Below are 13,430 nucleotides of genomic sequence, written 5' to 3' on the forward strand. Positions count from 1 at the left end.
AGAGCAAACGTGAAACTTTGAGGTCTATCTATTAGTTTGTATCTACTGAATTATACACCCCAACTTTCAGAGCGATCGTCAGAAAAATTATTTCTGTCAAATATGCTTTTATAAGGTGGGTTGACTGCCAAAAAGCCACCTCTATTAATATGCCAGGGAAATAAAACATCAAGGCAACTGTTTCGGTGTAACTTCAGAACAGCTAAATCCAGGTTTTACGAAGAGATGCCTCATGCCCGCTCTTTGTACAAATGGAGACATGTGACTTCTCTTGTGCTCTGTTTCCAAAAGGGTGGCAACCTCTTCCAGGGTGGCACCAAAATCTTCTACCACGTTTGCATGAAGTGATGCCCCACGCAAGTGGACCAGCTCCAGGAAATCAAGCAACCCAGTGGTACGTGGTCAGGTCTCAGCTTGTAAGCGCTGGGAAAGGCATCAGCATCCACGGTATGGAGCGCTCGTGGCACTGGAGCCCTTGCTCTAGTTACCAGAGTCTTGGCAATAATCTTTAAACTCAGTTGGTAAGGTGTGCATCAGACATTAACGCATTCACTAACAGAATAATGATACAAGTGATAAAGAGACACTTATGCCATGCAGAACCAGGAGTTAAAATTACCTGTATAGGTCTGAATCCTCCCTTCAATAACGAAGCAAGAAAGCAGCAGGAAACAGAAAGAAAGCCAATGGAACAGCTTACAGATCAATAGGAAGGAATAGGATATAACATGCACCCTAACTGCACACAATTCCACTCATCTTTCTACCCTGCTTTGACTAATCTCTTACAGAACCAGCAAGACAGACACTGAACTGGTGCGAGGACTCTTCTACCAGAATCCCAGGTCAGGGGTCAGAAACTCTTCTAGAAAAGTTTGATATGGAAATATAAAAGTTTTTTAAAAAAATCTGTCATTAACTGTAGAAAACATGATACTACAGAAAGACTTTATGCTTACTCTGTTCCTAAATCATACACTTTTCCTTTCTGGTCTCTTTCAATAACACAAAGATAGCAGATAAAGCAGTAACTCATGCTCAAATCATGGATTTGGTCTCCACTTCTGCACCCAGACTGGAAGGATAAGAAATGCCATGTATTTAATTGCTAAGCAAAAAATAAAAATAAAAAAATTAGGTCGTCATACATCATACTGAAGACTGCTGAGTGATGAAGTGCATCAATGCAAGTAGTCTGTGAGTAACCACATCGTGAGCGGTGAGAGGAGAAAAGGAGGGCAATCACTGAACAATGAAGGAAGGAGCTGGGCTTATCTGTCTTGGCATTTGGAAAGAATGAGGTAGGGCAGAAGGAAGCTGTGATGCCTCTACACCTGATGTGACAATGAAATTAAAACGGTCATTCTGGTGTTCCTGAAGATCACGATACCTACGTTGTTCCCATACCAAACGATTTCTCCAGAAAAGCCAAGGATGACTCCCTGGCGCAGAAATCCAGACACAATTACAATGACCATAATGCTTTGACGTCCAACCCTGTTAATCCGGACGAAGAACTGTCACTGGCACACTGCACAATGTAACCTGAATTAGGAGAAGGCCACTGTTTTGGGGGGAAAAATCTGCAAGCGAGGATGCAGAAAGAAAACCAGAAGAGCAACATGCTGCCGTATTCCTGCGCCTATAAAAAACGTGTGGCTGCCTAGATGCAGGGGAACTACATGAGTGTTACATGGAATAAGGATAGATGCTGAATTTATGGTGAGATTAACTACAGCTTGCAATTCTTCAACACCCAGAGACACCAAAAAGAAATCTAAAATATTTTCTCTCCTTACTGCTTCTCTTCATTACTTTCAGAGTCGCTTATAAAACTACAGAATCAGCAGCAAGTCTGCCATGAAAGGGGCTGGACCCAAGGTTTGGGAGTGAATGAAATCAGGTCCTTCCTTCTTTCACCACTAACTGCCGAATAATGACCACTTCTGATCTGTTACTGGGTTACAGCAGCTCTGGGAGACCCAAAGTGCGATAGGGAAAGGAAAAGAAAACACTCAATAGCCACCACAGTTCTGTATCTATCCGGAGCGAAGAGGGGCTGCAGACTGCCCCGAGAGCAGCCCCTGCAGCGGCAGGAACACCTTCGGCAGGGTGGCACAGAAGAGCCTTGGCCGCAGAGGATGGGAGTCCTCCAGCAGCGCGAGCCAGACGAGAAGCCTGCCCTCCTCCAGCCGAGCTGCACAGCTGCACCTAGGGAACCTGCTGAGTAACACGCCCCCGGAAACGACTGAGGAAAATCTTACAGCAATGGAAACTCCTGGTTTACAGACAGCTTTTTGCTTCTGTCACTGGGAACCGCTGCATAAAAGATCGTGAAACATGATGTGTGGGGGTGACATGCCGAAGAAACTCCATTTCATGAAGCGCGTGCCAGCTCTCCTTCCAGCTGCAGCAGAAGGAATGAAAGCGTGCTCTGTACACCAACACGGGTGGTGTTACACAGGCTGGTTCTTACATCAAGTAAGAAATAACACCGGGGTAGCGCTAAGCTGTTCTACAGCAGAAAGAGAACCTCCAACGAGGAAACTCGGGGTTAAAAAACAAACCAACAAACACACACAGCCCACCACCTCTCCAAAACCACTCTGTACTGCCCAGGCCATTGCAGAGGCAGCTCAAATCCAGAGATGAAGACAAAAAAAGAAAAAGAACAAAGACGATCTCATGGCTTCTAGGAAGGACACAGCAAGAAGAAAAGCAGATCCATCATTCCAAGTGACAAGACATCCAAAGCTTTTGGAAAGGCCAAGCAGAGGGGTCTCCAGCGAAGTTTGAATTACTTTTAGTTATTCCAGTTCCTGTAAGTAAAATTACAATTCTCAAGAAAATCAGGTATCAGAGCACTGTGCCTCTGATTTATATACGGGTTTTATGATTCAAAACAAACATCATCTAATTGTCAGACTTTTTTTATGCTATATCCCTGATCCTGTCCCTCCAAAACTAAGCTAACAATGTTTAAAGTCATTTGTAGAAATGTTTCACTGCTCTGACTTGATTTGCTAAAAGGTTCATCTTGCAAGGTCAAACGGATGCCTGCACAGCCAACATTTTCAAGTAAAGCTAATGATGCCCACAGGAGAATACCAGGAGATTGAAAACAGAGATATTTTGCCTCTATTTCTTCCACAAAGTGCAGGATTCAGCATGGAGCATAGAGAGTTCCCACGCAGGGCCATGAAAGTACCCTGGGCCACAGCAAGGCTTCTGATAGAAAACTGCAATACTTGACTACTTCCTTCGAAGATTAAGTCCTGCTATATAGCCAGGATGGTCAAATTAGTGCAAAATATGCTAAAAAGATTCCAAAAATCGTTTCGGAAAAATAACCATAAAAAAAGAATTGCACACGTGCTCCAGACAGGGTTTTGCCTGTAGTTGTTAACACAGCAGTAATAACTCCCCATCTCAGCTGGAAATAACTTTTCTTGTTCATCTAAAGATTGCATTGCACAGGTGGTCCCAGCTGATGATACCTGATTTAACAAAACCTTTTCCTTGGCACTGAAGTGTAAGGGCTTGTGCTCTGCACAGCTGAACTACGCCTTGCTTCCATCACGCTTGTCCTCCTTGTACAGCCTCCTTTTGCTAACCCCATTTTCTAGCTTCCCACTCGTTAAGTGTGTTGCAGACACATACCTGCTATTTGTGCCAGGGTAATTAACAGAATTATTAAGGAAACACACTACTAAACTCCTGCCTACCCTCTCAGCACTGCCCTGCCACTTACTTTTTAATCAGTCCTTATACGCATCCCAATATCCTCTTATTAAGCATCTTCTCCCACTTAATTTTCTTCCCTTACAACCCTGTGTCAAAAGGCTGCTGAAGGCCGGCCACTAAGAGGCATCATGCTTGTCATCTAGAAAAATCAATGATCAAAGAGAGTGCCAACCTCCTGATAAACCTCCGCTGCATTTTAATTGATTTTCTATTTACTCTAGATTTTTAAGTCATCACTTCCAGGGAAATGCCTGTGAAGCACTCGCTGTGCACTCTAAAGGCTGCACGGAGCAATGACGTTCTCTGCTAAGAGCACCGGAGACAGACCTACGCTAACCCTAGCCCCTCACCCAGAGCGTGCGCGGGGCGCTGGGCTCCTTATTTCTAGGCCAGATCAAGGCTGGCGACTGCGATGGGTCCACAAAGCCCTGCCAAAAGTTAGAAACAAGGACGGCAAACGGGAAGTTCAACCAGATGTCATCAGCGCGATCGAATCAAATGGCACAGCCAAGTGCTCTGCTTCGGGCCAGCCTGCGGCACCCCAAGACAGCTCTGCTGTTCACGTGCAGACGTGTCAGGCCCAAACCTGGCCTGGGAGAGGGAGGAGGAGGCGTTGGCACAGGCAGCGCAGCAGGAGTGACGTCTATTTGCAGACGGAAGGAGCAGTGCCCGGGTTAGTTTGAAGGATCGGATACAACTTCCCTTTTCCCTGCGGCAGAGCTCGGCCAAGGAGCTGCAGCCCCAAGCCAGAAGCAGGTGCCAGGAGCAGGAGCCGCAGCAGGAAGCCCGCTGCGCATCTCGGCTTCCCGGCAGCTCAGCAGCAGCCCTTGGGGCACAAAGCAAGACTTGGTTCTTCCCCTACCTCAGGTTTTCCCAGTCTTCTTATTTACTGAACGATAAATAAAAAACGGGGGAAGAAAACACCTTTTTTGTGTCAACCATGGGATTTAAACTGGTAGTTCCTTTCCATATTTGCGGATGAAGACAGAGAAGTGATTACGGCAACCTTTTCCGACTGCTTTTTAATGCGAGATATTTCAAGAAGCTACAAAATGGTTAGACTTGAGTAACCAAATGTACTCAGGGAGTAAATTTCTGACCTCTCCAAATCGTGAGGCTTTTTAACAACAGTGCATGGGCGAACCCAGCCTGCTGTTACATAAGCTACACTCAAAAGAACTCAAGTAACCCCAAGCTAAAACTGGAAAAAACTGCAACTGCAACCTCAGACTAAATTAGTCTGCCATAGCTAGTAAACTAATCTCAAATACAATTATAAGTCAGAAAGAGAAAAACGACATTTGAGTTTCTATTTGTTCTTATTTCTGTTTTTAATTACACTGGCCTCTTCTGAGCATCCATTTTAAAATATCTCTCATACTCCTGAAGTTGCTTCTTCAACTAAAGGTTATTCTACGCTTCGGACTTCAGCTTAAAAGAAAACTGCTATTTTCATTTGTGTTTCAGGAGGATCAGAAGCAACAAAGTGACTCAAGAACTTTGCTTAAAAAGAAATAAAGAAGAGACGGGGATGCTCCATGAACAAAATGGGAAATGGAACGCCAAACCCAGACAGGACGGTAGCTAAGTCTTGTAGCTAAACCTGTGGGTTGTGCATAAAGCCTGGCATTTAAAGAAAAACAGAAGTTGCCAGTATATTTAAATATACTGCTGCAAACACTGTGACACCCATTTGCTTTCTCCTAGAAAGTGAGACTGCCCAGTGGTTTCTGCGATAGCTGCTTTACTGGAATCAAGGATTAGTTATGCACATTTAACTTTTAATCAGAACCACTACAGCTATTTTCATTAGACTTCAGCCACTATTTACTTAGCACAGCATCCTAAATCTCATCTTAATATTTTCTTAGCATCCTAAATCTCATTTTCATATTTTCTATCGCACAGACTTTGATTACACCTTCTACAGCATCTACTGGCTTGAAACCGTCAGGGCAAGCATTTCCATCCAAAAATAAATTGCTTATGAAGTTGCCAGTCAACTTCAGGTGCTTAAATCATGCTAATTTGAGTACTTTAGAGATCTAATAATTACAGGAAATAACATTAAAGAATAATCCATTAGTTGACTGAGAAAGACACAGAATCAATAAGAAGCCTATGTTAATAGCATCACACAGAAATCGTTGCAAACCTCATCTTGCTGCTGCTTTCCTAGAAGAACTCGTTATGTCACTGTAACAAATACCAGTATCGCTACGGTCGATGTACTTACTTTGGATTTTTTAGGTTACAAAACCTCAGCCTGGAAGCCTGCTGCTTGCGTTACACAACCTTTTGCTATTCCAGCATGTTAAAGCTGCCCGGTTCATGTGAACAATCATTTACGTCAGACTCGCGAATTCTCCACGTGCTGGGTCTGCGATGAATTCGCTTCAACAGCCACGACCCTTCTGCAGGGGTGGGTGGCAAAAACCCCCTTCTCCATCCCCCGTCGGAACGACGGGCACAGACTGAGTTTCAGATGCAAAGAACCAAGGAGCTCATCTGAAGCCCAGGTTTTGCTGTGCCTGTCCCGTTCCGGTGCACGGCAGATATATCTCTGGGATAAAGCCTGAAGTGTTTTTCTAACAGTGACAGCTTCTCTCCGATAATTATAAGCAGACCTCAAAAGTCATGGAGTCCAAATCTAACTGCAACGCAGTTAAATATGTGGTGTTACATTCAGGAAAACAAACTGGGAAATCACAAATTTTAACCTCCGGGAGGGCCATAACTGGGTCCAAAAGAAAGTGTTAAACCGAGCCGTGACAGATGGGTGGCAGAGCCCTACCAGTAAGGCCACCAGTCACTGAAATCATTTCTTACAAGGCTGAGCTGCCTCCAGATTCGAGCCTCTTGTTCCAAATTCTGCTTGCAGTGAATTTGGTAATTTTTATGAGACTATTAAACAGTTCACACTGAATACATACTTTGTCTTGGAAACAACCTATGAAAGAGCTAATGAGTTTCTGAACAGCAATGCATCTTCAGTATCACGTAATATAAACACAGACCTCAAGTTAAGGTCAAGAACAAAAGTATCTAAACAAGATACTAATTCTGTCACCCTGCACACTGCGCAGTAATCCTGCAAACATTCCTCCACCACCGCCTGTCAATGCAATCCCTTGCTGGGCACAAAAATCAGTTCTCTCTCTCTCACGTGATGTTTGCCTGCGAGCAAACAAGTGCAGCAAATGCCTCGTTCTACTTTTTTAAGACTTTTGTTGTTTTTTTCTGCCCTGCTCTGGAAGGATGCCTGCCTGCACGCTGCTCTCTGAGGTGGAAAGCTGGGGGGCAGCGGCAGTGTGTGCCCACCAACACACTTACCTGCTGTCCTGGGGCAGGACCTTCCCGAAGGCACACACCTCTACAGCATCGAACAGCTCAGACTAACAGGAACGATGTGAGAACAACGCGGTTCTCCTGGAACAAGCCTTCCAGGACTTAAGCCCCTGTCCCAACATCACTGGAGTTACTGGGATTATTTTCCCTCCCATTAACTTGGTGAAAACAGACTCTCTCTTTCCAAGCGAAGAGAAAGAAGAACGACACGGAAACACACAAATCTGGAAGACCTTTCCTGCCCTTGCCATGCCTCTCGTCCACTTTCCCGCGTATCCACGCTCAGGCAACCTCTGCCCCCTCCAAAGCTACAAGAGGAAGCAAAACCAGTCCCCAGATGAACTCTGAAAAAGGGCCTTGGCAAAGATGAATGTCAGAGGTGATGGAAAGACAGCTTTGGGCACCATGAATAGGCCAGAACGGACCTGTGCATCCATCCTGCTGCACAGCAGATCCTTTTGGTATTTCAGCCTCCCTAATAACAAGCGCTGTCCCTGGGTTTCCCGAGCCAGAGCTATTCCTTATTTTCGTTCTTCTGAGTTATGTGATTCCTTACAATGTCCAAGTCGTGTGGCAGGAATACTATGAAGATTCCTAACGTCTGGCTTTCATACAGTGAGTAAAAGAAAACATTAAGCAATGTAATGACAACAGATAACCAGGCATATCACACAAGAAATGTACGAATTGGAAAATCATTTGCCTTGCTCTGCGTTTGAAAAGTAGGATTTTCTCAGGGACCTGAGCACCCAGTTCTTGTCAAAGTCTTCAGCTCAGGCAACATAATGTGCTGGCTGCTTTGGGAAATATTAGGCAAAGTTTCTTGTGACTTGAACAGACAAGCAAATCTCACACATACCTGGAAATAATTTCTACATGTTCTCCTTTCCTACAGAAATAGCGGAAGTGAGGTGGTTAATGAGTGCAGTGACACCGACCAGGAATTAAGTGTTACTCTGCGTTGCAGGCAGCTTGTTAGCAAGGTTACGCAGGTGCTAGTATCTACTAACGAGGCTGGTTTCCAAAGCGAGCCTTCGTTCTGAGTTAGTGGGAGAACAACCTCCGACCACCCGCCTCCCCCAGCAAATTAGTTTAGGATGGTAATGAAGGGGCAGGGTACTGTACCTGGTGATGGGCAGGTCGAGGCCCCGCTGCAAACTGAGGAAAGGCGGGAGAAACAAACACAAAAGGAAAGGCACAAAGAGTCAGAAACACCACAACGAAACCAAAATGTCACACTCTATGCAAAATAAACCCACAAGAAAAACCACAAACAGTCAAAGCTTTGCTGCAGGACAGTGACAGACAGGTACTGAGATATAACGAGTGAACACCGCTAAGGGAAGTGTGCTGCTCGAGAGCTGGCGGATAAACAGCCAAAGCTGCCGCTCATTTTAAAGGCACTCTAGGCATGAATGCGGGCATTCTTTACCCTGCCTGGGAAAAAAAATAAAACAAGCAGCGGTGAAGATTTTAAACTGTTTAAGGGGGAGGTAAATGGTTGAAGCAGCCGGACTCAGAGCCGTTCCAAAAATTTGGTGGGAGCAGAGAATGGAGGCTGGTGCCTGGCTGGCAGGTAAGAGCCAGGCGGGCGCTGCTAACAGCCTGCAGGCTGGGGGCTGCGGGCTCTCTGCAAGGCAAACCGGCAGTTCTTTACATGTACACCGTGTGGTTTCATTGTCTTTTTTTCTTTTTTTCTTTTTTTTTTTTTCCACAAAGGATCACGATAGAATCCTCCAACCCCTCTCCTTAAGGAGTCGGATTTGTCACCCCCCTCTGAAACTGAAGGCAACAGGTTAACCCGCGATGCCCCTGGGAGCCCGATGCAGCAGGGCAGGGCTTGCCTGGAGAACAGGAGGTCCTGGTTCCCAGCCCTGAGCTCAGGCCACTAAATCACCTCCCACCCACCTGGGTTACATACGGAGGAAAGTATTCAGAATTTAACATGCTCGGTAAACATTAAAAGCATTTTCCAATAAGTAACTGATTGTTAAAATAGAAATAAAAATGAATGCAAGAAATGGAAAATAGAAATAAAGATGACAAGGTATCCTCGTTCAGAAGCCAAGTTAAGTATTTAAACTCTTAATTCTCAGTGTACTCAGCACAGCTCCAAGATGAGAGCAGATAAACCTATCGGTAACAGCTCCAATAATTAAATGGAGCAAGCAAAACTAGATCCCGCTGTGACTTCCCACACGCCGCAGCAGCACACGGCGTGCCTCTACCTGCCGCTGCTGGGGACTGCTCGGGACCGCAGGGCACGTGCCGCAGCACGCGATGCCAGCCCACCTCTGCTCATGCATATACGTGCTGGGACTCAGTACGCTGTACTTGCTGCCTGAGGGCTACCGTATATTCTAATGTAGGAAAGTACTAATGAGAAGGGTGATCAAAACTGCCTACTAATTATTGATTTTCTTAATAAGAGATTTTTTTTTCAGGAAGAAAAAGTGGAGTGGGGTTTACTCACAGCCCTACTTCCCAGCTATTTTAATCCCTTCAAATATGAGAAGCAACGTATAAATATTCACTGGTCCGGTTGATTTTCTCCCTTATAAACATTTTAATCACCTATATTCGACATTTCCAAGTAGTCTACTAACAGCAGTGGTGCTCATATATTCCCTCTACCTTCACCTCATTGTGACATTTGGACGAAAAGTCATAAAAACCTTCAGAAACAGGAAAATATGCGCACAGACTATTACTAACGTAGGAGTTTAGTCACCTGCACTGATTGAACAAGCAGTTTCCCCACCCCTAGCAAACACCCTTGAAAACTTTCCCTCAGCCTTCCATTTAAGAAAAAATGCAAAGGATTATCAACTCTTAAGACTAAAGACCTAAAATTTCCAATTTAGTAGCAACCACAGGACAGAAGCACTCAAAGACTCCTGGCCTTCTCCCAAACCTCCTGGTGAGAAGAGGACAGAGGCTCTGCTGATCAGTCTGCTGCGATGAGAAATGGTAACCTGGAGGAGGAGCCTAAGGAGGGGGATGCACTTCGAGTCCTTTTTTTCCTCAGGAAGAACTCCTCAAAAACACTTTCAGTGTCATGCGTTTGAGAAAAAGGAATAACGCTTACCCTGGAAGGGTTGGCAAAAGCCTTTCTGGTGGGGCCACACACCATGTTATACGCCGATGAAAAATAAAGCACTGAAAAGAATCATGGGGTGCAAAAACCTTGTCTTGCTTAATTTGAAGGCCAAGGAACCTCTCTTATCACTGTTCTGCACAGAAGATTAATTCTCCCTGTGTTTAAAACAAGAGCTGGAAGCTTACATCTTAAGAAGCTGAAGTATATTCCATTGTGGACAAAAAGTAATGTGTTAAAGAAAAAATAAAAACAAAACCTCAAAGTTAGTGAAAAATACCCTAATCTGTTTTGTACTGGTCACCATTGGCTATTGATTTTTTCTCTTTTAATTTTTCTTTTTTTTTTTCTTTTAAAATCAGGTTGACAGGATTTTTTCCTATTAGTAGCTGTAAGCAACAGAACAAACTGTAGTCACTGCTGGCTCGGATTAAAATAGACACTTTGTTCTTCTGTCAGATGAAGGTGGTAGATAAAAGGAAAACTTTATGAAGACTGGGTCCAACATTTCTGCCACCCACACTCCTTATGGTCCTGCTCACTGCTCCGTGCACAGCTGGAGACAGGGCACGGTCTCTACCTGCTGGCGTTGGTCTGGCACACGTATGCCTAGCAGAAAACCACCACTTCTAGGTCAACTCCCTTGCCAACCGTGGTTTTTGGCAGGCCTCCTAACAACTGGGGGGTTGGTGTTAAAATCACCTAGCGGGGAATTTGGAGTAGGGCTGAACAATTCTGTTTCCTCACCCACTGCTGGAGCTGCACTTCGACGTTCCTGGTATCGGAGCGGCACTAGGAAGCTAACAGGGACAACCCATGGAGCCAGCTGGATTGCAAAGGCAGCTGTCCAGGGAGGAACAGAAAAGCCCGAACCGTGCAATTGCCACTAGCCCTTTGGTGCAGACACTGCACGGAGCAAGCTCTGGCTGCTCTACAAGTGCCACAGCCCCTACACCCAGCTGCACCGGCGGCGTGACGGATGGGACCACGCTACGGAGCCTACGCATGGCAAAGGTCTCCTGCTGCCTTCCTCAGCCCCTCTTCACCCTCCCCTCGCCACCAAAAAAGAAGGGTAAAAATAAATTTAAAAAATTAAAAATAAAAGAGGTAAATCGAGCCCAGAACAAAATGCAAGAGTAGTTCAGGAGCAGCTCGTCTTGCATTTGTTTTGGGGTGGGGAGGTGGAATGAAATGTTATGTGTGCGCCTTTTAGTAATGGGGATGGAAATGGTCACTAGCAGAGCAGATGGCAAAAACTGCACACAGGAGAGTTTAAAAAAAATAAAAAGTAGTTCATGACCACAGAAAAATGGCTGACAACTGCAGACAAATCCTTCCTCAATACCTCCTCAATAACAGGGCGAAATCCCTACAATTTGACACATTTTCAGCCAAATCTCCTGAAAACAATCTGTTGAGTGGAAAACCCGAAGTCATCCTGGTCTCTGTCCTACCAGGTCAGACCCTCCCGACTGCCAGTCAACTTCGGACGTTCTGTTGCCACTTAACCTGGCAGAAACTGCCATGGTAGCTCATGCTTTTAGCAAAGAAGCAAATCAGTGCATTTCTGTAGATCAGCCAACAAAAAGATGTGGTAAAAAAAAATAAATAAAGAAATAAAATAGTGCCATCGGCACAATTGCCTGCAAGAAGGAGTACAGTTTGTTATATTGCTTACAATGCAGTATTTTATCCAGCCTCTTCCAGCCAGGGACCTGTAAACCGGACTCTGTTCCAAAACCTTCCTCCTCTTCCAGTTGTCTGTGCAATGTATTGGCACTGTTCTGCTGGGCTGTCAAAAAAACTGGTTTAGAGATGCAGCTCTTCAGTCAGGTTTTGCTCCAGTTCTAACCATATAAATTTATTTTTGCTTTTCAACAATAAAAGATACAGAAGCTGAATATACTTACTGAGAAAAGATTTTTACCGTCAGTATCCCACATTACTGATTAGAACAGGGGACTAAAGAAGTGGTGGGATCCAGTTACAAATTCACAGCTGTCCACATCACAGAAACATCATCAAAACTGGCATTAATTGGCTTGCTCATCAGCGCTGAGGTCAACAGGCCTCAGAACTAACCCTCCTGCAAATCCCCTGGAGGTGAGATCTCCAGAAGCGGGGCAAGCACATCGGTGCAGCTGCCCGTAGGGGAAGCTTGCCCTGTACTATACCTGTTAAGTGGACAAACAGAAGACTTCTGTCTCGGAGGCTTTCAGTTGCCATGCTTCAGCAGCATTCATCTTACTCTAAAAAGAGAAGAGTGCTGGGAATGGTGCAGTGGTTTTATACGTAACCTGAAGCGTTACGACGCAGATGCGGATTCACAAGAGATGCAGGGACTGCTGCTCCCTCGGCTAACTGAGGCTTCAGACATCATGACGGCACGCTACCGTGCCTGTAGAAGCAGGGCTAAGCTCGCGATGCCATAGGAGCATCTCCTAGCACCATGTGGAACTGCGCTACGAGCAGAGATTTCCCAACAAGAGCCTGGTTTGGGGAACCAAAGGCCTACGGTAGCAGAGCAGTATTACAACACACACAAAAAGATCGTGGAGGACAACCAAACCTCACCTTGGATGAAAAAGGGCTTACCACAAAAAGATCTGGGTGCACATAAGCTCTGCTTTAAATGTGTGAGCACCTACACAGTGCTAGACAGCAAGTGGTTAGAGCTGATCCAGTGGCACTGACTCAGAAGTGAAGCCCACAGGCCACTGGAGACTGAGTGCTGCTGCAGAGAGTCGCTTTCATTTACTGATCTTTGTTCTACCGCTTTACCAAATACTTCCTTTAAGAAAAAAAATGAAGCAAAGAGAAAGATTCTGGTAACGAATCTAAATTCTAACGTGAAGTGAACCTGAAAGCAACTATTCTAAAAATAAATCACGTTATTTGAACACAGATGAGAATCCCTCCGTTGCTTCTTTTCTGATAAGCCACTTTAAAATGAAAATTCTCCTACCATGATAACATTCAAAAATGCAACCAAGATTTGCCATTTGGAAGGTGCTTCCAGTTCAGTAAAACAGACTTTTCAGAGAATTGGCCAAGTGTTATAGACACACACATAAACACAGAGAAACAGGCAAACGAGGAGGAAAGAATGTAAGATGATGCAAACATGGGCTCCCTTACCGGCGAGCGGGTCTGAGTCTGGGTGTTCATTGTTTGAGGGGCTTGAGGGTACACCAACGTGGTTGGAGCTGCATTCTGTCCTGAGGGGTACGGAGCCTGCCAG

At 45.1% G+C, this 13,430-nt stretch overlaps 1 protein-coding gene across 21 annotated transcripts in view; it reads right to left on the reverse strand.

Annotated features, from left to right (window-relative positions):
• The window catches only part of EIF4G3 (eukaryotic translation initiation factor 4 gamma 3), a 153,094-nt gene that overhangs the window by 68,312 nt on the left and 71,352 nt on the right, over positions 1–13,430 (reverse strand). For 7 of the 21 annotated variants that reach the window (XM_083803094.1, XM_083803091.1, XM_083803090.1 and 4 more), the window contains one exon: positions 13,328–13,423. In XM_083803094.1, coding sequence (XP_083659220.1) covers positions 13,328–13,357 — 30 coding nt within the window. In that variant the 5' untranslated portion in view covers positions 13,358–13,423. Of the gene's footprint in view, positions 1–619; positions 641–8,217; positions 8,251–11,867; positions 11,982–13,327; positions 13,424–13,430 lie in introns of all 21 variants that reach the window. The other 14 variants (XM_083803109.1, XM_083803103.1, XM_083803100.1 and 11 more) reach the window with 4 other exon arrangements.

This window comes from Anser anser, assembly GCF_964211835.1.
Source record: "Anser anser genome assembly, chromosome: 17".
NCBI classification, from domain to species: Eukaryota; Metazoa; Chordata; class Aves; order Anseriformes; family Anatidae; genus Anser; species Anser anser.